Genomic DNA, 22,091 nt, shown 5'->3' with positions numbered 1-22,091 from the left:
GTAGTTCTTTTTTTTTTGTACATTTAGCCCTGCTTCGGGCAAGCAGAGCTAAATGTACAGCGGGGAGCCGCTGCACGTTTTTTACAAGTGATCTGATAAGATCAATTGTACCAGCCTGTCTGTCGGTCTGTACCCCCCCTCCCTGCTGTGTTTTTCGGGGTCCCCCTGCTCTTCTGGGGGACCCGGGACCATGGCTAATGAGTTCAGGATGGAGAGTGGGGGAGCAGAGCAAAGAACGTCCGTTCTTCGATCTGCTCAGTGAGACTGGAGCACTGTCATCATAACGTCTCAGCTGTCAGAAACTGCACAGAAGATCTGTTCTGTGTTGGAGGGCAGGTTTCATAAGAACCTCCAAACTACCCTACATAGGAATAAAATTGGGTAAAAACATAAAAAGTAAAAAATAAATAAAAATGTAAAAAATAAACAAACGTTATAAAAAAAAAGTAAAAAAATAATAGAATACATAAAATGTAAAAAAATAATAGAATACATAAAAAAAATGTAAGTGATAAAGTAAAAAATATATTAAAAAAAATTAAAACCAACACCGCTGCCCCCCGCCATCTGCATGCAAATAAACACACGCGTAGGACATTGTGTGTGTGCGTTCAGTGCTGCTGCCATTCATTCCACTATGTGTATATTGTGGCAACCAGGCAGCAGAATTCTCTTACACGCACAATGTACATTAAAAGGGTAAGTTAACTTTCCCAGGTAATTTGGGAAAATGGAACTACCCCCGATCAAGTCTGGCCCCGTCTCTCCCCCCACCGCAGCTACACTTGCATTTTGGCAAACGGTCCTTTCCCTCCACCAGTACGGGTGTACAATCTGTACCCCGTACGGCTGTCAAGTGCAGCCCTGCGCTATGCATTTTGAATTTCGCTCGCAAATTGCAAGCACTTGTTGGTCAGATGACCAAGCTGACCAATGACAAGCGCTTCTTAGCACAGTTAAATACGGTTTTGATTATAACAATTTTTTTGTATCGGTATAAGTAGATTTTAATGAGAGACAAGTAGATTGGGCCCCCGCTTTAGCCCGTGGGCAAGTAGCTCTTTAAAAAAAATGTCCACACCCCTGGTGACACAGTTGCATCCCATAATTCGGGGTTGTAGTGTAAAATCCAGGCTGGTATTTGTATACTTGCGGTTCCCTGGTTATAGGGATGTGGTGTTAGTAGGGTTGCCATTTTTTCTTAAAGCGAAACCCGAACACTCTAGCGACACGCGGACATATTTTTTGGGGAGAATGAGTCGTGGCTTATTCATATGTAATGGGCACCATCCATTAATATGCAAATAACACAGTTGAGAAGATTTTCAGTGGGGGGCCAGTAGCCCCTATCTTAATATTGGTTGCCCCTGTCTGCCTGACATCTTGTGTCCGGGTTCCTGGTGCCATGAAACCCAGACACAGCATTCAAAACCCGAACTGTCCGGGTGAATCCTGGACAGGTGGTAACCCTAGGTGTTAGGGTCAGCACCGCTGTCACCCCTCTGACAGGCAGGACAGGTCCCCTTTACCAAACATTTAATACCAAGTGAAAGTCTGTCTTTTGTCTGTGTACAGATGCGTGTAGAGGAGACCGGCTGATGAATTAGGCATACATGAGAAACATGAAGAGGAAGGTAATTGGGAAAAGTTCAGGGAAAGTCGCAGAATATTTCATATTCATTTAATCTGAAGCAGAAAAAATAATGAACTTAATTAAACTTTATAATTAGAAAATCTTTATATAGCACAATGAATAAAGAACATTTCTATCTCCCGGTGTTCCTGTCCTCGCTTATCTCTCCAGTCAGGAGCATAGTGCAATTAAGAGGCAAGATCTATCTGCTGCCTTGTGTCTGCGCAATGCCCGGCCGGGACGGAGTCACATGACCCCGAGTATCACAGACTAGTTATCAGTCAGGTCGGCGATGCTGTGAGCAATAACGGAGTCTGTGCCAGTATAACCCAATGTACAAATCAGCACAGTTTGATTTCTTTCTAAACCAGCTAAGTACAAAAGCCTGCTAGCTGCGGCAGAACAGAACCCTTGCTCTCCGTGGGGAAGCAGCGGTCTCTCTGCAGAGGGCTGACATGGCCCTACTGAGTGAAGCTTGGTTCACACCTGGGCAACTCCTGACCACGCGGCAATCGTGCACAAAACCACACGGATTGCCAGACGGTCACGGGGTCGCCTACCACAACCGATCACGCTGGAGGTGCCATTATTTTCTAATGGCACCCCAATCGTGCTGGGCGGATCGCGCGGTTTCAAGCCGCGATTCCGCCCGTGCAATTGAACACGATCGCGGCTTCAAAAAGCTGTGCGTCGTGTGTCGCAAAAACACGAGCTTTATATTGCGGATCTATTGGGATCTATCCCAGGACCACGCGATCGTGGTACTTGTACCTTTTTTTAGCGATTGCTCCGCGGATGTAACCCCATTGAAATCAATGGGGCCGTGCGGCAACTGCTGTGTGCACTAGTACATGATCACGCGGTCCAGGGACGTGCGTCCCTGGTGTCCCTCAGGTCTGAACCTAGCCGCAGACCAATAGATCTGCAATCAGGAAAGCCAATGCTCCCTATTGATTGGAGATTTCTAGCTCTGATTCAACAGGGGATGTGTCGCACCTCTGCAGAGAGATCCCGGCTTCCCAACAAAGGAAGTTGTTCCAAGACAACTTTGTAACTGCTGGCAGGGGACTGGCTTTTCCACTCAGGGCGTGGCCTTTAGAAAGAAAGCAAACTGAACCACAATGAACTCCTTTTGTTTTGAAGCACCAGGAATGTTCAATTTGACTTTAACTGTATCTGTACCATAATACCAAGGGCACTGGCCATGCCACTACCACAAAACTACAATTGTTAAAGCCCAGCCAGACTCTCAATTTAAATCCGCTAAAACATTCCAGGTTTAGCAAAACAAAAGGCGTGCCAAGTCTTACAGTCATTACACGCTGCCCGGCTTCCTGATTGGTTGGCAAACTGGCCAATCAGAAAGCCGGGCGCCGTGTAACGATTGGCCGGGAAGCCGGCTTCATGCTTCCTCATCATCTCATGACTAGGGAGTATGGAGCTGGCTTCCTGGCCAATGAGGAACACGGAGTCATTACACGGCGCACGGCTTCCTGATCGGCCAGAAAGTTGGCTCCATGCTAATGGCGAAGCCGGGCAGCGAGTCATTACACGCTGCCCGGCTTCTCGTCTAATCAGGAAGCCAGGTGGCGAGTCATTTCATGCAGCGTGGCTTCCTTAATGGGACTTCCGCTATCAGTACCAAAAAAAAAGATATCGGTACTCGTACCCGATACCGAAAAACCAGTATCGGTGCATCCCTACTATAATGCATTGCTTCCAGCAAGCAATGATAAGGTTACATGGTTCAGACGTTGAGTTGTAGTTTAGACGGCAGGCTCTGTGTGAGCGGTGACACCAGGAAGTTCATATTTACAGGACTGAGTGAAATGGTGTCAGTGCATTGAGGAAGTCCTTCCTAGGGGCATCTTCTATTAATGATTTTAGAAACTTCTAGATGGATGTGGTTATTAGGAATGGGACAGAACTTCTGGAAATTCAATATAGAAATATAAATGTAGGTTTAATTTTTGACCAGAGATACCCTTTAACAGTAGTGACAGAAAAGTTGCAGACTTTTATTACTCTGAATATTAAGCATCTCCGGGACAGAAAATCTGAACCCTGCAGAGAGTCTCCAGCGATATACTCATCATGCCACGGACGTTCATTTATCCACCTTCACAGCAACGGCCGTCGCCCGCCACAAAGGAAAGGTTATCCCACAGAGGGACACCGCGCTAATTACCGTCCGACTCGGGATTTACAGCCCAGACGGACCGTTTCTTCTGCTGAAAGACCTTACAGCGATAAGCCTTCCCTGAAAAACTTATCATCGACGTTTGCCCTTTAAGGGGAAACAAAGGCGAGGGAAGGAGAGACTTTGTGGTATTGTCTTTTCACGTGCGGGGAGAAATAAATCCAGCCCGACATTTAAAGGGATGACAATGACATCAGCGCGCATAACACTAATTGCCTTCTACTAGGGAGGCAGCGAGATGGCGTTCTCCTCCGGATTTGCGGACAGCCGGTGCTCGGCGCAGGCTCCTGGCGAGTGAATTATTAATACAGATGACGCTTTCCCTACATCAGCCCAGAGAGCAGAATAACAAGTTCCTCTTTTCCTGGGTTTTGACAAGCGGTTCTTTACTGTCACCGTGACATCAGCCGGCGCCCATCAAGCCAACGTAACCTTTATCGGCGTGCTCTCCGCCGCGCTGGAATTAAACATCGTCTAATAAGAGCTAAGTGATGTCCAACCGAGGAGGAAGAACAAAGCGATGTGAAGGGTACATGACGCAATTCAAAGTGAGGGACGGATGGGGGACAGGGGGGCTAAACTGACACTGCGGCAGGAGTTTTCGGACATTTCACAGACATTTCCAGTGCATAGATCTCCCCACTAGGCCCAGACTTTTACCACCAGCTTCCTAGGAGCTGTGTGCAGGAGGCCTCAACATATATGCAGCAAGAAGAGTGAGACTCCACATTGACAACAGACCTGGGAACCGGGTGATACTGCTGTGGGATATACTGTATACAGCTGGTGGAAGACTGAGCCGACCAGTCATCGGCCCGAACTGAAATCTCCCATTTGGACACTACCAGTGATGCAGATCTCTACTACTCGCCCCATTCAGACACTACTGTCATATTTTATTTGTCTTCTTCTCATGTCTGATATTCTAGACACGTCAACTTAGAGATACCAGGGACCGATTATGTAAGGTGCAAGGAAGCACTGAGTGACAGGAGACATGAAGGTGTCCTCAGGCAATAGTGAGAAGGGTCTTCAAAAAGTCCCCCAACCCAATCAGTGAGTAGCACAGCAAAGCCGTCTACATATCTCATTCTACCACATATCCCAAAATATAAGGATTATTCCTCATGTCAGGACAGTGGGCGGAGCCATGCAAATTATTCTTTTATGTCCCATCATTTAGATAAACATCCAGAACCGCCGGGGTATAGTGCAATATATATCCTAAGATTATACAGCCATTTATTCCAAACTGCTATTTTAGGCTTTTTGACCATCATCCGTGCAGTACTGCAACCATAGCTTCTATGGAGCAGGGCTTAGAATCAAAAGAGAATATAAAACTGGACGTGTTAAACTGTATATACAATAGGGATGCACCAATACTAGTATCAGTGCTCATACTGAGTATTTGGGCGCGTACTCTTACGCGCCCAAATGCTCCGATACCGGAACTTCCAGTCAGAGGGAGATTTCCTCTGACTGGCAGGGCCGCGAGGAAACATGGAGCTGGCTTCCCGGCCAATCAGGAAGCCGGGAGGCGGGCAATGACTCGCCGCCCGGCTGGCTGATTAGCCAGCAAGCCGTCTCTATGATGATTGCCGGCTTCCCAATATGCATCGAGCCAGCTCCATGCTGTTTGGCTGGAAAGTCGGCTTCCTGGCCAATCATCATGGAATCCGGCTTCATGATTGGCTGCGAGGCCGACTCCATACTGTTTGGCTGGCTTGATGCTGATTGGCTGGGAAGCCAGCTTCAAGCTCTCTCCTGTGATGGACTACAATGTCAATACCAATTAGTAAACTAAACATGAGATTGTAGTCCATCATGGAGTGATCTTGGAGCGGTTGCTACTTTACAACACACACAGGGACCATGGGGAACAAAAGTAGCCACCCTCCAGAAGGAAGGACCGTGTCAGCACCAATTCAGAGATGATTGGAGGATCTACAGCCGAGTGACACACAAATAAGATACATTGTTGTTCATAGTTCAGGTACTTGAATGTATTTTTAAGATTTAGCTCCTGAGTGTCACTTTAAGACAAGCTGTTGTCGGAATACAAATGATGGGAAGTCAGCGCACCTGCATGGGACCTTTGTCCGGTCAGCGACCATCGTCCATTGCTGCTGGTTGGGGGACACCTCGACGTAGTAACTGTAACTCCGATCATCGCAATCCCACAACAATAACCTGGAGAGGAGAAAAGAAAATCAGAATTAAAGCAGAACTCCGGGCAAATGCAAAAAAAAAACATGCTAACTAATCTCAGCAAATCACTTTACATGGAAAAACTTTCACTTGCCCGCTAAGGAGAATGACAACTATGCTGGCAGGTCAAACACTTCAAATTTGTGGGTACACTTTATAAATTATGTCTGATTAAATAGAAAATAAACCCCACACCCCATTTTTATCAGTGTTATTGTGACAACTCTCCGAAGAGTGATGATTTTCTCTATGAAAACCCCAAGAATTAATTTATCCTATTTCCTCCCATTTGGTGTGTCAAATATACGATCGAAAGTCTTTTACTTCTGTTTGAGAAGTGCAAAAAATACCTGTCCCTCCCGCCAGAAATTCATTAAGATAACTTCCTGTGCTTTCTGCTGATTATCAGTAAGCAATGTGTCAAATTCTTGATATATACAAAAATTGAAGAAGGGTTTTTAAGGCACCAAATGACACAATTGAGAAGTTTAAATAGTTTTATTTGATAGTTTAAAAAAAACATTAAAAGGGTCTTACAAAAATGTCTGTTACAATTGCTTGTAATACATATAACACTGAGTGGCCAGATTATTATGACCACCTGACGTTTGTAGGCAAATTAGTTATAATTTGGCGCTGAAGTTGCTAGAGGCCAGACCATTATAAATAGGGAAGCAGGTTGTTTACCACGACAGTAGAAGTGATTTGTTTCTGAAGATCTGGGGAAACAACGCGATTTAACAGCCTTTGAACGTGGGATGATTGTTGGCGCTCGGAGCCATGGAGCGAGTATCAGCAAAACAGCAGAATTCGTTACATGTTCAAGAGCAGCTGTTGTTAAAGTGTTTAAAGACTGGACTGTCAGCCGAAAATCTGGGTCTGAACGTGCGAATTGTGGCCGCCAGCGACTAGTCAATGTTAGGGCAGAACGGAGAGAGGCAAGACGGGTACAAGACAACAGAAGGGGAACAGTGCATCAAATTACTAACAGTGCATCAAAAAACTAATAACCAGAACAGGTTTTGAAACCTTTCTCCATAATCGCTGAGACCAGAAAAAGTTTGGCTGAAGCTTTACTTTAAAGCAGAGCTGTATTGAAAAAGGAAGATTTGCTATCTTATAGGGATTGATGTAGAGATGGTAACTGTGCCTAAGTAGTACCCTGGAAGATTAACTTGAATTCCTTCTGAAGAAAGCAAAGCACTCCCTGTGCCTAGACTCTCTTGTTATGTATCCTATGCTGTATATATGCAGTGTGAGATCATCTAAGGAATAGCTTCTCAACCTTTTACAGTCACGGCGCCCTTTCAAAGTATGCAAAATCTCAAGGCACCCCAGAATAAAAAAGTAAAAAACAATGTGTGGCCTCTTCAAAATCCATACTAGACCGTTATCCCAGATAGGGGCCTGCTATGGAATTGAAGTGGGGACCCAATGCAAAAACACACACAAAAATGGGGTTCCCCTTTAAATCAGATTCCTCCATCATGTTAGAGCCCTCCTTCACACCTGAATCTCCCCTTTCACGTTAGAGTCACCCTTTATATCAGGAGCACCCCTTTACATTGAGAGTTCCTTTCACATCAGGAGCTCCCTCCTTTTACTTCAAAGTGTCCCCCATTTCACATTACGACCCCTCCTTCACATCAAAGTGCCCCCTCTCACACTAGGAGCTCACTCTTTACATGAGAACCAACCTTCACATCAGAAGCTTGCCTGCAACATGGAAAGACATGATGCTGAGCAAACATTTTGAGGCACCCCTGAAGATAGAAGGCACCCCGGTGCAATGGCACACTGGTTGAGAAAGGCTAATATAAGGCACTGCTGCCTCTGACTGCTAGCCTCATCAATTTGGGGTGAGATTTGGTGATGCCACTACTGTGCTAATCACAGTTCTCCTTGCTGGAGAGGAAGCTGTACCTCAGGAGCTGCAGTGCAAGGATCTCCCTACTTCAGCTTCATCCATTCTGTGGATTTGTGCTTCCTCCACCTTTCCTGCTGCTTCTTGACCATTCCCTCACCAGTCATCAGGAGGAAAAGTCCTGCCTCTACCAAGATGGCCACCTCCACACAGAGACACAGTGCAGAACAAGGCATGGTGAGTCAGTAATGGGGAAAAGACCAGCTTAATGGAGACCACAGGCAAAACCACTGACTAGTCCGTTACTCTTTGCCTTCCCTGTCTTGGCACAGCTTCATCAGTTTGCCTTTAAGTAGCAGTTGTAGGCGGCATCAGTGTGGCGCCATTTAGGTTTTGCCCCAGGGCATGTAAGTAAGACCCCTGGCATTAACATAAATCTAAAGGGCTCCCGATCAAGCTGTAACGTTCCTTTAAGTTAAGCCAGGCGTGATTTGAGAGATGAAGAAATGCGTTTTGAATTGAATGCATTTCACCCTGCTGAGTTCAATATCAAATTACACTTTGCAGCTGCGAATCTTATTGAAAATGGATTAACGTCAGTCATTTTGCTTACATATTTCATAAATAAGCCTGGAAGTCGAAGCGTGTCATCGATTAGAGGGGAGTTGCTCCCTGAAGCTAATTGTGCTCGGTGACAAGTTGCTTAAAAATCATCAGCAGCACAAAAGGAATTTTATGTTTTACTTCTAGCTGCATGATGGGAAAAGGGATGTGAAGATGTGATCAGAGTGTCAGCGCTGCTGGAACAACAACCGTGCCGTCATCAGCCTGTGCAGAGGTTTGAAGGAGAGTCTCAGTAATTGGGGAACCTGCACTATCCAAAATTAAAGAAAAACAAACAAACATTCTGACTGGAGCTACATTTTATGAACTAGTACACATGTGCAGATTTAAGACCACCTATACCTTCACCAAAATTCATGGCAAAGTAACCAACCCCACCATCCCCATTGCGGTTTATACACTGTTCATTTGCTCCCTTCCTTCTCATCTACCCACAGGAGGTTTATGTAAGTTTTGCCCGGGAGGACCTACAGAGTGGCAAAGGTCGAGATTTGACCACTTACTTACTTAAGGATGGAGATATACAATTAGTGGCCAGATTATTATGACCACCTGACGTTTGTAGGCAAATTAGCTATAATTTGGCGCTGAAGTTGCTAGAGGGCCAGACCATTATAAATAGGGAAGCAGGTTGTTTACCACGACAGTAGAAGTGATTTGTTTCTGAAGATACGGGGGAAACAACGCGATTTAACAGCCTTTGAACGCGGGATGATTGTTGGCGCTCGGAGCCATGGAGCGAGTATCAGCAAAACAGCAGAATTCATTAAATGTTCAAGAGCAGCTGGTGTTAAAGTGTTTAAAGACCGGACTGTCAGCCGAAAATCTGGGTCTGAACATGCGAATTGTGGCCGTCAGAGACTAGTCAGTTAGGGCAGAATGGAGAGTGGCAAGACTGGTACAAGACAACAGAAGGGCAACAGTGCATCAAATGACTGCAGATCTTAATCAGGGATCCTCTCAAATGATCTCTGAACGCACTGTTCGCCGTACACTGCATCGTATGGGATATGGAAGACGAAGGCCTGTTCCAACACCTTTGCTGTCTGCCGTTAACAAGATAAAGCGTCTCTAATTCACACAGGAACACAAGGATTGGACAGTGGAGCATTGGAAAAAAGTAATGTGGCCCAATGAATCACGTTTCCAGTTGCATCATGCAGATGGCAGAGTGAGAATTTGGCGGAAACAGCATGAAAGTATGCACCCCACATGCATGAGTACAACCCTTCAAGCTGGTGGGGGCAGTGTTATGGTTTGGGGCATGTTTTCCTGGCATGATTTGGGCCCTTTAATTCGTGTGGAACAACGTCTGAATAGCACAACATACCAAAGTATCGTTGCTGATCAAGTTCATCCGATCATGTTGATGGCGTATCCCAATGGAGATGGCTTCTTCCAACAAGACAATGTGCCATGCCACGGTGCTCGTATTGTGCAGGAATGGTTTCAAGAACATGAGGGAGAATTTTCCTTGCTTAGGTGGCCCCCACAATCACCAGATCTCAATCCAATTGAGCATTTGTGGGACGAAGTTGAAAGAGCCATCAGGCAGCAGGTTCCACAACCATCAAATCTCACAGAACTGGACAGTGCTATTCATCAGGCATGGTGTCAGATTCCTCACAGGTAAGTTTAAACCTCTTTTTTAAAAATGTTTTTGCATATATCTACTGCTTGCTAGCAGTAAATATATGCAAAAATGGCTGAGAGTTTAATAACCCTTTAAATGCTTGAGGGGTGGGTGGATGGTGCAGGATCACTAAACTTTTTATTGTCCAAGACTGTGGAGATGCTAAAATCTATTGTGTCTGGACACTGGGTGGGCGGGTTCAGCATCATGAAGGGATTCCACAATCACCTAAAGCTTTAACAGAGACGGGTGAGCTTAGAATTTAAGCACCACAGAGTGATGATAAAGTCCAGATACAATTTTATTTGAATGTAAAATCTGAAGGAAGATTGTATACAACTGTACACCGAGTACACTGCAGAAGTCCCTTCATCAGGGCTTGGCTCCAACCAGCAGCTGACAAACAACCTGCCAGGCTACTATATTAAAGAGTCCTTTTACTGTTATCAGTCTGCAAGTTTACTTCATGTTTCTCAATTTATGTAAACGGACTGCCAAGGCAAAGAAAACTCAGATCTGCTCTATTTCTTCTGAAGCAGCATTCTACTGAGCACGTTGCTGTAAATTCTGGTGTGCTACAATGCAGGTGCATCAGTTAGGCATTCAAAACGCATGGCATGTTACAGCTACAAAACAATGGCCTTTGAGGAAGTAATCCGCCCCAATTCTGAAGTGGATTACTTCCTTAAAACTCTAGTTTTTTTTAAAATAACAAACGGAGAATAAAACAGGATTTTTTTCTTACCGTGAGGGGACACAGGATTCAGTTATTCAGAGTAAATTGGGCAGTACTGTTGCCTACAGGAGGAATTGGACAACGGGAACATTAAAAAGCTGTTGGCCAGCCATGTATAACCGATATCACGCCCAGCATGCTTCAGTTTTGTATAAAAGCAGTAATAGGTGTAGACCACGAAACACAAGCAGAGGGACCTGTGTCTTTTAATGAACTTAAAGGGTTATTAAACTTTTTCAAGGGGTTAATACTTACCTCTGCCTCGGCCGCAAGCCCCCATCCGAACATCTGAAAATTTATCGGGCGGCCACAAAAGGATCTGGGGGCGGGCGCATGCACAGTTCAGATTTTCGGCCGGGAGACGAGGAGAGACACAAGGTAAGTCTATGGAGCAGCGTGCGCCCGCACAGACACCGTGGGACATGAGAGAAGAGGAGGACAGAGGAGTCAGCGCTGGATCGGAAACCCGCACCAGCACTGGAGGGACAGCTAAAAACTACCAGGAAAGTAGAAGATGATCGGATTAAGAGACATCATTTAAGGTAAGTCCCTACAGCAGGGTTGGGAAGGGGGGAAAAAAAGTTTGACTTTAATGTCACTTTAATGAACAGATTTTATGGTAAGTACAAAAACCCTGTTTTCTTTCTCGTTCATTAAGGAACACAGGATTAGAATGTCCAAAAGCAGTCCAAGTGAGGGGTGGGCAACAGTAAGGAAACACTTATGGGGACTGTTCCTGAAAGCAGGAGATCGTCTAGCTAAACCACAATGGGAATGCCGTAGGAGTGAAGTAAGGGTAGAACTGGCGCCAATATCTTGGTGAACACTGGGGATAAGCAAGACAGACAAATGGAACAGCTACAAACTGGTAGGGTGTGCCCACGGCAAAAGGAGAGGGGAGCCTTCTAAGACTGAGGCCTATGCTTCTTCTGTTGGGGCAAATGAGTAATCTAACGATCAGTAACGTCCTTTATAAAGCTGTCTAAAGTTGCACCAAACATACTTTCACCATCCAAAGGCACGCACAGCAAGTGTTTCTTACACTGCTGTTCCACAGACATTTTCGTCAGAGTTTTGCTCAGAAAGGAGACTCATGCGGGAAATGGGACAGGCAATATCTACTAACCCTTCTGTACAATAGAGTAGGGCTGCAGGCATAAGCTCTAAGCACTCTATGGCTGAATGGTGAGTAAGGAGAGTAGAAAAATATAGCCCAATCCACAGTGGGGACAGCCTAGTAAAATATTTTGGAGGAGTGAATAATTTATCAAGATTTCTCAATACACAACATGTTCAACAAAGGAAAATCTGTGATCATTTTATGGCCCTCAAGGCTCAGACTAGTAAAACAGCATTAGTATCAGCCACGCGCTGTTTCAGTTAAAGCAGACTCACAACGTGTCCATAAGAACTCTTATAGTACCTTTAAGTTTGGGAGCTATAATCAGCTGATCGGGCACAAACTCATCCAAAATAGATTTAGGAGACTCTCCATCTGACAGCACGTCTGCAGCAGAAGGCTCAGAGTTCCTGAGAGCTGCAGGAATGTCAGATAAAGATTCTGTAAAAGAAGATGTAGAAGAATGCTTACGGTCTCTGTGTGCTGAGTCCGCAATCATAGTTTAAATTGAGTCCATAAATTCTAGTATAACTGCAGGGAACTCCTCCCTGGATAATGTAGAAGAGGGGGCTACAGCTGACGGAGCTAAGGGAGACTCAGGAGTGTGTGGACTCAAGTAGGGAACAATGATCCAGGCTGTTGGTGTCAGGCCCCTGTGGAAGGACAATGCAGGCCACTCCAGACCTGTTAGTGCATCGAGAGCTGCAGAGGCCTGATACATTGGCACTGCTTGCTTTGCGTTTGGGATCTGACACGTTGCGTTGTTAAACTGAGGCAACTTAATTTAAGTCACCAAGTCAACAACGTTGGGTACTCAGAAACCAGCTGCTAAAAGCAGGAGAGGTAAAGCTGGAGGCGCTTAGGTCACTGTATGTGGCAGCAAGGACCAGCTGAGGTGTAAAAAGCTTCAGAAGACCCTACAGCTGCAGGAATCTCAGATAAAGATTCTGTAGAAGAAGTAGAAGAATGTTTATTGGCTCTGTGTTCTGAGCCAGCAATCATAGTTGAAAAGTTAGTCCCTACATTCTAGCACAATTGTAGGGAACTCCTTCTTGGATAATGTAGAAGAGGGGGCTACAGCTGACGGAGCTAAGGGAGAGTCAGAGGAGTGTGTGGACTTAAAGGAGAACTATGAGGGGGGTGCTTTTCACTCACCTCATAGTTCTAGCCGACCTGTGACAATGAGACTGTCACATGTCGGCTCAGTAGATCGGGAGGTGAGCGAACACATACCGGCATTCGCTCACCTCTCGATCCTGTCAGGGCTCTCTGCCGTGACAGGGGAGGGGCTGGATTCCCCCCTCCACCAGCGCTGACTGGCGGATCGGACGGGGGAGGGGACGGGTACAGCTGGCTCTGCCTCTAGATAATTGTCGGGATCCGCTTCTGCTACGGCGTCTCAGTATACCGCGAGCAGCAGCTGGCGGTATACTGAGCCTAGGGTGACGGGATGACGCTAGTTTGTGTCCTCCTGTTACCCTAAAGAGAACTATGGGGAAAAGCCTTAACCCCATATTTCTCCTTTAAGTAGAAGACAACGATCCTGGCTGTTGGGTGTCAGATCCCTAACGGGGAAGAGGGCATTGCAGGCCACCTCAGAACTGTTATTCCATCGAGATCTGCAGAGCCCTGATACAGCGGTAACGCTCGCTTTGTGCTTGGGAATCGCACACCTTGTGCTGCTACACTGAGGCAACCTAATTTTATTTGATTATTTCTCTCTGAGCACAAGAGAAGGTGGAAGATGGAGGAATAGTGTTACACCGGTTTTGGAAAGATAAGCCAGAGTTGGGAGGAATCTACCCCAATTTATTGTCAGATTAAAAACAAAGGAGAGGATTTGGTTATATATATATATATCAACAAAGCGCTAATTGTTCATCTGAAATATGGTGAGCAATAGGAGTCGGTGAGTGCGGCCAGATCTTATCTTTGAGCACGGTGGAGACTGGAGAGCACTGATTCACCAATTGTTGATGCATTCACTGACCTGGTGTTGATTATAAAAGTTGGAAGATATATCCTCACATATTTCAAGGACTTTATTGTATCCAGAAGTAATGGACTTTACATGTGGTTATGTAGATTAAGTGGGAGTTGTACATCACTTGTGAGATTTAATATAGGATTTTCTATATGTACACAATTTATGAGATGTACTAGCACATTTTGTTTTCTATGTTTATTATGGTTTATAGTGTCTAGACCATTAGACCTAGAGCTTTTTCTTCACTATCATCAGCACAGGCATTGTGCAACACAGGTGTTGTGTATGACACAAAATTGTTTATCACTTTGTGACAATTTCACATTTCATACAATTTTTCTCACATTTTAGGAATATTTTTTGAGTTTGAAGCGCAGTGCTATTTTCCTTTTTTCTTATTTTTGGTGTACTCGCCTATTAAGCACAGCTGCTCTTAAGAGTGTTATTTGATTCCTAGCACAGTTTTTTTCTATCTAACAACCTAATATAAGACACCAAGTAAAAAACTTGGGCACTCATAAACCAGCTGCTGAAAGCACACGAATCGGCCTGCACGTACAGCTCCGTGCTGTGTGCGGGTCCGTACTCCAGCAGCTCCCGGGAAGGACAGGTGCTGCGTGTGATTAGTACGCAGCCCTCGTCCTTCTCTATGGGGCTACGCGGCCGTATGCCCCCCTACGCTCACCTCAACTGCAGGTCCATAGGGGTGCGGGTTTTCTGGCCGGGACGCATACAGGATCCATTCCGGCGGCGTAGGAACACGCTCACCCGCACCCCTACGGACGTGCTGGGCGGGTCACCGTAGGGGGGCGTACGGCTGCGTAGCCCCATAGAGAAGGACGAGGGCTGCGTACTAATCACACGCAGCACCTGTCCTTCCCGGCAGCTGCTTGGTACGGCCCCGCACGCAGCACAGAGCAGGCCGATTCGTGTGTGAATGGGGCCTAAAGGCTGAAGGTGACAGTCATTGTAGGTGGCAGCAAAGATCAGCCAAAGTAAAAAAAAAAGCCCATGTTCCTTGGGATCTGACACCTTGTGCTGCTACACTGAGGCAACCTAATTTACGACGCCAAGTAAAAAAAAAAAATTGCCCATTCAAACCAGCTGCTGAAAGCAGGAGAGGTAAAAGGCTGGAGGTGACTAAGTCCCTGTAGGTGGCAGCAAGGACCAGCCAAGGTGAAAAGCCCATGTTCCTTGTCAGAGGAGCAATGGCGGGACTTGTAAACAGAAGAAAGATTTCCAGCTGCACACTGACTAGCAGAAGAAAATGAAGTTCCTAAATGGGAACGTCATTATTTTTCCGTCTTTCTTGTACTCTGCACATCAGTTTTACACTTGTTCAGGATTATGTGATGAAATGGAAGAGGAACGCGGCACACAGGTAATGCACTAAGCAAGTCCACAATCATCTGCTGCTGAAATATAATTTATTACTAAACGGCACAATGCTATTTAATTTGTATCCTTTCCTGCCTCTGCCCTCTGGAAAACGTCCCCATTGAATGTAGATTACAACTAATTGGATTTTCTCTTCTAAACAAGTGATGAACTTTGTGTCATCCGAGCAATTAAAAACAGTTCTTGGGCTAGTGTACTAGTGTTGTAATAACTATGGTGAGAACTTCCACCAGTAGGAGGGTTTCCTTACAAAGAGTCTTCTCCAATAAGAGATTGAAGGGTTCCCTCTCCCAAAAATAGTTATAAAATGAATATTTCTGTACAGGTATGATGGGTATTAAACCCATTCTGCAGAAGACCCTAAACAACGTTGAGTGACACAGAGATTTGAAGCTTAATAATGGTGTATAATGGGTTAAGTTTATGGCAGTTGTTCTCAACCTGAGTAACCACATTTGCCCTTGGTCATCAAGTCGTGACCCAAGTTGCACCTCACTGGAACGCATGGCATTAAGGTGTGGGCTATCGAACTGTGGCTGGGAGGTGCCATTCAAATGAATGGCAACGCACCCCCCACACCAGAACGAACAGTAGGTGCAATTGCATGGTACGGTGCAATAATCACACAGGATGGAGGACATCTAGTGGTGGAAAAGAAGTACTGCAAGTGGCAGCTATATGTTGATGGTGAATATTATGGGGGGTATTTACTAAAAAAAACGAAGGATCCAGCCGTGGCTTCGGCTGATCCTTCGGCTCTCTTTGGCCGCCGGAGCCCTTCGGTTCAATCGAACCGAAGGGCTGCTGTGCGGCTATTCACAATAGCCCGTACAGCAGCCGAAGGCATATGCTTCAGCTCGACTGAGCCGAAGTGACAGCCGAAGCGGGGAGAATGGCCTGCTGAAGGGCCAGCCGTTCTCAACGCAAATGACAGCTGGGCGGAGCCAGCTATGATCCCAGTTGTAATGACAGATCAGCGTCCCTAAATGGCCTGGGGACGCTGATCTGTCATTAAACAACAAGTGGGCACCCAGTTGTTATTCATTGGCCGGGACCTGCTAGAAGACTCTGGCAGGTGCAGGCCAATAGGAAATAGTTGGGCGGAGCTAGCTGTCACCGCTGTTTTTCTTTTGCCGGCATTTGACAGATGCTTCATTATGCGGCGGGAGTCGGTCGCATGTGGTCATTCTTTTCACTTATTTTCTATTCTGCTCGGTACCTCAGAGGTGCCGAGCAGAATAGCTGAGCCGAATGCCGCTTGGCCCCTATATATCACTTACTGCCGTTCGGCCAATATTAGAATAGGGATGAACGGCACCGACAAAGCTGCCGGAGCTTCGGGTCAGCCGATCCAGATGTTGGATCGGCTGAGTCGAAGTCCTTCTGCACTTCGGCTGAAGGAGTTTGGCTGAAGAGCTTTTTTTTCTTTAAAATATGTTTATTTTATTTATTTTTTCCTATTTTATATTCTGCTGGGTACCTCAGAGGAATCAAGCAGAATAGCCAAGCCGAATGCCGCATTCACTCACTGCTATTCGGCCTCCATGAGAATAGGGGCGAACGTCAGCAAGTGAGCTGCCGGAGCGTTGGATCAGCTGAGTCGAACTCCGTCTGCACTTCGGCTTAGCCAAACATGCAGAGCATGTTCAACTGACCAAAGGCAGCCAATGCATGGCTGATTTCAGCCGTACTGAGCCAGAGTGAATAGCCGAACGTTGTTAGGCTCACTTCACTTCGGCTGGGTTATTCACTTGGCTGCCTTCGGCAGCTTTGTGAATAACCTCCCTATATCTTCCTACATTTTATCTACAGATGCTGGGAGTGCACACGCAGGCAGCATATACAACAGAAAATGTAATGGGTAAATTAGTTTTTTTTTACCTATAGGGATGTATTTAAGATTAGCAGGGCTCTTCATTCTGCAAATATCTGTAAATGTAAATTTTGGGCGAATAATGCCAATAATGAATGTTCTCAAAGTGATATTAAAGTCTAAAGTTTTTTACACCATTTCAAATGCGGATTAAATTACTTCCAATGGATAAACACTTTAGTTTTCTGCAGAATCAGCTGGTCCCCCTGAGCACTGGCCCCGATATCCTGTTTTAAGGTGGCTGCTTTCCCTTGTAGGGTTCTATGGCGCAACCCTTGTGTGTCCTAGTAAGCTGTATATGTCTCCACAAACACACAGCAAGGCAAGCCACACCTCTCCCCCTTGCTCCCTTCTCCTCCTTCTTCCTCGCAGCTTGTAGATGGATGGCTGCTGGAGACTGCTCTGTCCCTTGTGAGCTTGCACTGGACAGGAAGTTCAGGGAAATGGTGCTGAGAGAGTTGGAGCTGTTCGGAAACATAAGTGCTTGGGTAAAAATGTAACACTTTGCTGGGAAATGTATATTTGTTTGATCTTTATTCATCATTAATGGGAGGTTTGAGAGTTTAATACTACTTTAATATATTTACCTAGTTTGAATGTAGTGTTGTAATAGGGCATTACAGCCACTAGATGGAGTTTCCCAGTTCGAATGTAGTGTTGTTGTAAAAATACATTATGGCCATTCGATGGCGCTGATGAGCATTAGGCATAAATACTTATGAATCTGAGGAGCATAGGGTGTAAGTATGTATTACCTATGCTGCTCAGCTCCATCTAGTGGCCATAATGTATTACAACAACACACTACATTCAAACTGGTAAACTTCATCCAGTGGCCAAAAGATATATTTACAACATTACATTCGAACTGGGAAAAATATATTAACATTTGTTGTTTGGCATCATTCACCCAAAAAGGAATGTTTACAGATATTCACAGGGCCCTTCTTAATATATTTTTCCCAGTTCGAATGTAATGCTGCATGAATACATTGGGGGGAATTTATAAAAAACGGAAGCAAACAGAATCTGGAGCAGTTGCCCATAACAACCAATCAGCTTCTCTCTTCAATTTGCTCAGGTAGGATTTGAAAATGAGAGAGAGAAGCTGATTGGCTGCAGTGCAAATCCGCTTCAGATTTTGTCTGCTCCAGTTTTGATAAATTCCCCCCATTGTTTATATATAGACCCTATAAAGTCCTCCAACCAAAAAAACTCTAAACAGCTATCACATTTTTTCTTATTTTTTAGGTTTAGTTCCTTTTTAAATCTACGAGCAACAACGGGAAACTGACCTTTTAAAACGGTTTCCACTTACTCTTCTTGTCAACAGTTGTGACCCGCGTTCATCATTTTTGTGTTTGGTGTCTACTCTTCTCTGGAAAGAACATTGTGATCAGGAGAGAATTTTCTACCCAACACTGTGAAGGAAGAGCGCAAAAGGTAATTCACGGAAACGCTATTGGCAGTGCGGGGGAAATCAGAGGTCAGATTCTGAAGTTTTCCAATCACAAAGTAGCCAATAACTGGAATGTCTTTGTGTAAGAACACTCAACGCCTGTGTGTACATACAACTGGTGGTGTATACACACCTATAGACATGCCATCACAAAACAAGAAGCCTGTTGCCATTACCCAAACTGTCATGGAGCAGGAAGAGAGGCATCGCCAAGGAGCAGAAGAGAAGCCTCACCATGGGAGCAGGAAGAGAAGCCTCCCCAGGGAGCAGGAAGAGAAGCCTCCCCAGGGAGCAGGAAGAGAAGCCTCCCCAGGGAGCAGGAAGAGAAGCCTCCCCAGGGAGCAGGAAGAGAAGCCTCCCCAGGGAGCAGGAAGAGAAGCCTCCCCAGGGAGCAGGAAGAGAAGCCTCCCCAGGGAGCAGGAAGAGAAGCCTCCCCAGGGAGCAGGAAGAGAAGCCTCCCCAGGGAGCAGGAAGAGAAGCCTCCCCAGGGAGCAGGAAGAGAAGCCTCCCCAGGGAGCAGGAAGAGAAGCCTCCCCAGGGAGCAGGAAGAGAAGCCTCCCCAGGGAGCAGGAAGAGAAGCCTCCCCAGGGAGCAGGAAGAGAAGCCTCCCCAGGGAGCAGGAAGAGAAGCCTCCCCAGGGAGCAGGAAGAGAAGCCTCCCCAGGGAGCAGGAAGAGAAGCCTCCCCAGGGAGCAGGAAGAGAAGCCTCCCCAGGGAGCAGGAAGAGAAGCCTCCCCAGGGAGCAGGAAGAGAAGCCTCCCCAGGGAGCAGGAAGAGAAGCCTCCCCAGGGAGCAGGAAGAGAAGCCTCCCCAGGGAGCAGGAAGAGAAGCCTCCCCAGGGAGCAGGAAGAGAAGCCTCCCCAGGGAGCAGGAAGAGAAGCCTCCCCAGGGAGCAGGAAGAGAAGCCTCCCCAGGGAGCAGGAAGAGAAGCCTCCCCAGGGAGCAGGAAGAGAAGCCTCCCCAGGGAGCAGGAAGAGAAGCCTCCCCAGGGAGCAGGAAGAGAAGCCTCCCCAGGGAGCAGGAAGAGAAGCCTCCCCAGGGAGCAGGAAGAGAAGCCTCCCCAGGGAGCAGGAAGAGAAGCCTCCCCAGGGAGCAGGAAGAGAAGCCTCCCCAGGGAGCAGGAAGAGAAGCCTCCCCAGGGAGCAGGAAGAGAAGCCTCCCCAGGGAGCAGGAAGAGAAGCCTCCCCAGGGAGCAGGAAGAGAAGCCTCCCCAGGGAGCAGGAAGAGAAGCCTCCCCAGGGAGCAGGAAGAGAAGCCTCCCCAGGGAGCAGGAAGAGAAGCCTCCCCAGGGAGCAGGAAGAGAAGCCTCCCCAGGGAGCAGGAAGAGAAGCCTCCCCAGGGAGCAGGAAGAGAAGCCTCCCCAGGGAGCAGGAAGAGAAGCCTCCCCAGGGAGCAGGAAGAGAAGCCTCCCCAGGGAGCAGGAAGAGAAGCCTCCCCAGGGAGCAGGAAGAGAAGCCTCCCCAGGGAGCAGGAAGAGAAGCCTCCCCAGGGAGCAGGAAGAGAAGCCTCCCCAGGGAGCAGGAAGAGAAGCCTCCCCAGGGAGCAGGAAGAGAAGCCTCCCCAGGGAGCAGGAAGAGAAGCCTCCCCAGGGAGCAGGAAGAGAAGCCTCCCCAGGGAGCAGGAAGAGAAGCCTCCCCAGGGAGCAGGAAGAGAAGCCTCCCCAGGGAGCAGGAAGAGAAGCCTCCCCAGGGAGCAGGAAGAGAAGCCTCCCCAGGGAGCAGGAAGAGAAGCCTCCCCAGGGAGCAGGAAGAGAAGCCTCCCCAGGGAGCAGGAAGAGAAGCCTCCCCAGGGAGCAGGAAGAGAAGCCTCCCCAGGGAGCAGGAAGAGAAGCCTCCCCAGGGAGCAGGAAGAGAAGCCTCCCCAGGGAGCAGGAAGAGAAGCCTCCCCAGGGAGCAGGAAGAGAAGCCTCCCCAGGGAGCAGGAAGAGAAGCCTCCCCAGGGAGCAGGAAGAGAAGCCTCACCATGGAGCAGGAAGAGAGGCAACACCAATTTCATGTTCCCAACTTTGTGGGAACAGTTGGGGGGACGGACCCTTCCTGTTCCAACATGACTGCGCACCAGGGCACAAAGCAAGGTCCATAAAGACATAGATGGGGGAGATTGAGGCGGAGGAACTTGACTGGCCTGCACAGAGTCCTGACCTCAACCCCATAGAACACCTTTGGGATGAATTAGAGCGGAGACTGCGAGCCCGGCCTCCTCGTCTAACATCAGTCCCTGACCTCACAAATGTTCCAACGTTCCCATAGACACACTCCTAAACCTTGCGGACGCCTTCCCAGAAGAGTTGAAGCTGTTATAGCTGCAAAGGGCGGAGCCAACCCAATATTGAACCCTACAGACTAAGACTGGGGTGTCATTAAAGTACATGTGCGTGTAAAGGTCGGCGCCCCAATACTTATGGCAATATAGTGTATCAAGAATCAAAAATAAGTCAGCATGTAGTTAAGCCGTTGACGTTGTGTGTACGACTGTCAGCTGTTTCCTAACTTTACGCAGATAACAGGCGTGAAAACACGGACAAAATGCTATGCAAATGAGCTTCCAGCTAATCAGCCCTGTCATCGTTTGACGGCTTTGATCGCAGGATTCGCTGCGTGCTTTTCGGATTCGGGTCTTCAAAGACAAAAAAAAAGATAGGCAAAATTAAAATCAACAGATGTACAATGTGATCGGGGAGCTTTAGAAGTGACAGGGACGCGGGCGTCTGATCGACTGATTAGAAGGAAGATGCCCATCTTGCTGGTCTGGTGAAACGGTGCCAAGCAACATTAATAGCCTGGGCTGTGATCAGACATTAAAAGAAGCAGCTTGTCATGCCAGCGGTGACATAAAACGTGAGTGCCTACAGAAGGAGCCGAGGATAGATAACCGCAGTGTGCAACTAGCCCGAGAGACCCCCCAAAAGGGAAACTACGGATATAGGACAGAAGCTTAATGTACGTTTGATCTATCAGTAAATTTACAAGTTTGCATGAAGAAATCCCTGCTGTGTCATATAGAGCATCAGTGAAATGTTTTGCAGTGAAGCTCCACCTTTTATTTTTTTAAATCCATCCTTGAGCTCCAGCCAATGGCTCTGCCTAGGCGGAGATGATGTCATCGGTCGGCTGCAGTCAGGAGGAAGCATTTCCTCGGTCTCCTCTTTTCCGCTGTGGTAGTTCCATCTTCCGACCCCTAAATCAATGCAGGACACAGCAGTGATCTAGGGGTCGGAGGATGGAACTATAGTGCACAATGGGGATACAGACCTCCAAGACTCCTGAAAGCGATGAAAAGCCTGATGGATGCTGCAGAGCTGGAAGGAGATGGTAGGAGACACAGGCCACCAGAGGGGGGGGGGGGGGGGCTCAT

General features: G+C 47.0%; 1 protein-coding gene across 1 annotated transcript in view; it reads right to left on the bottom strand.

Annotated features, from left to right (window-relative positions):
• The window catches only part of BTBD9 (BTB domain containing 9), a 143,064-nt gene that overhangs the window by 10,786 nt on the left and 110,187 nt on the right, over positions 1–22,091 (bottom strand). The window contains exon 9 of the mRNA XM_018567386.1: positions 5,919–6,026. Within this exon, the coding sequence (XP_018422888.1) occupies positions 5,919–6,026 (108 nt within the window). The remainder of the gene's footprint in view (positions 1–5,918; positions 6,027–22,091) is intronic.

This window comes from Nanorana parkeri, unplaced genomic scaffold, assembly GCF_000935625.1.
Source record: "Nanorana parkeri isolate BGI_ZX_2015 unplaced genomic scaffold, ASM93562v1 scaffold1040, whole genome shotgun sequence".
NCBI classification, from domain to species: Eukaryota; Metazoa; Chordata; class Amphibia; order Anura; family Dicroglossidae; genus Nanorana; species Nanorana parkeri.
This window is presented reverse-complemented; position numbering and strand designations above follow the sequence as displayed.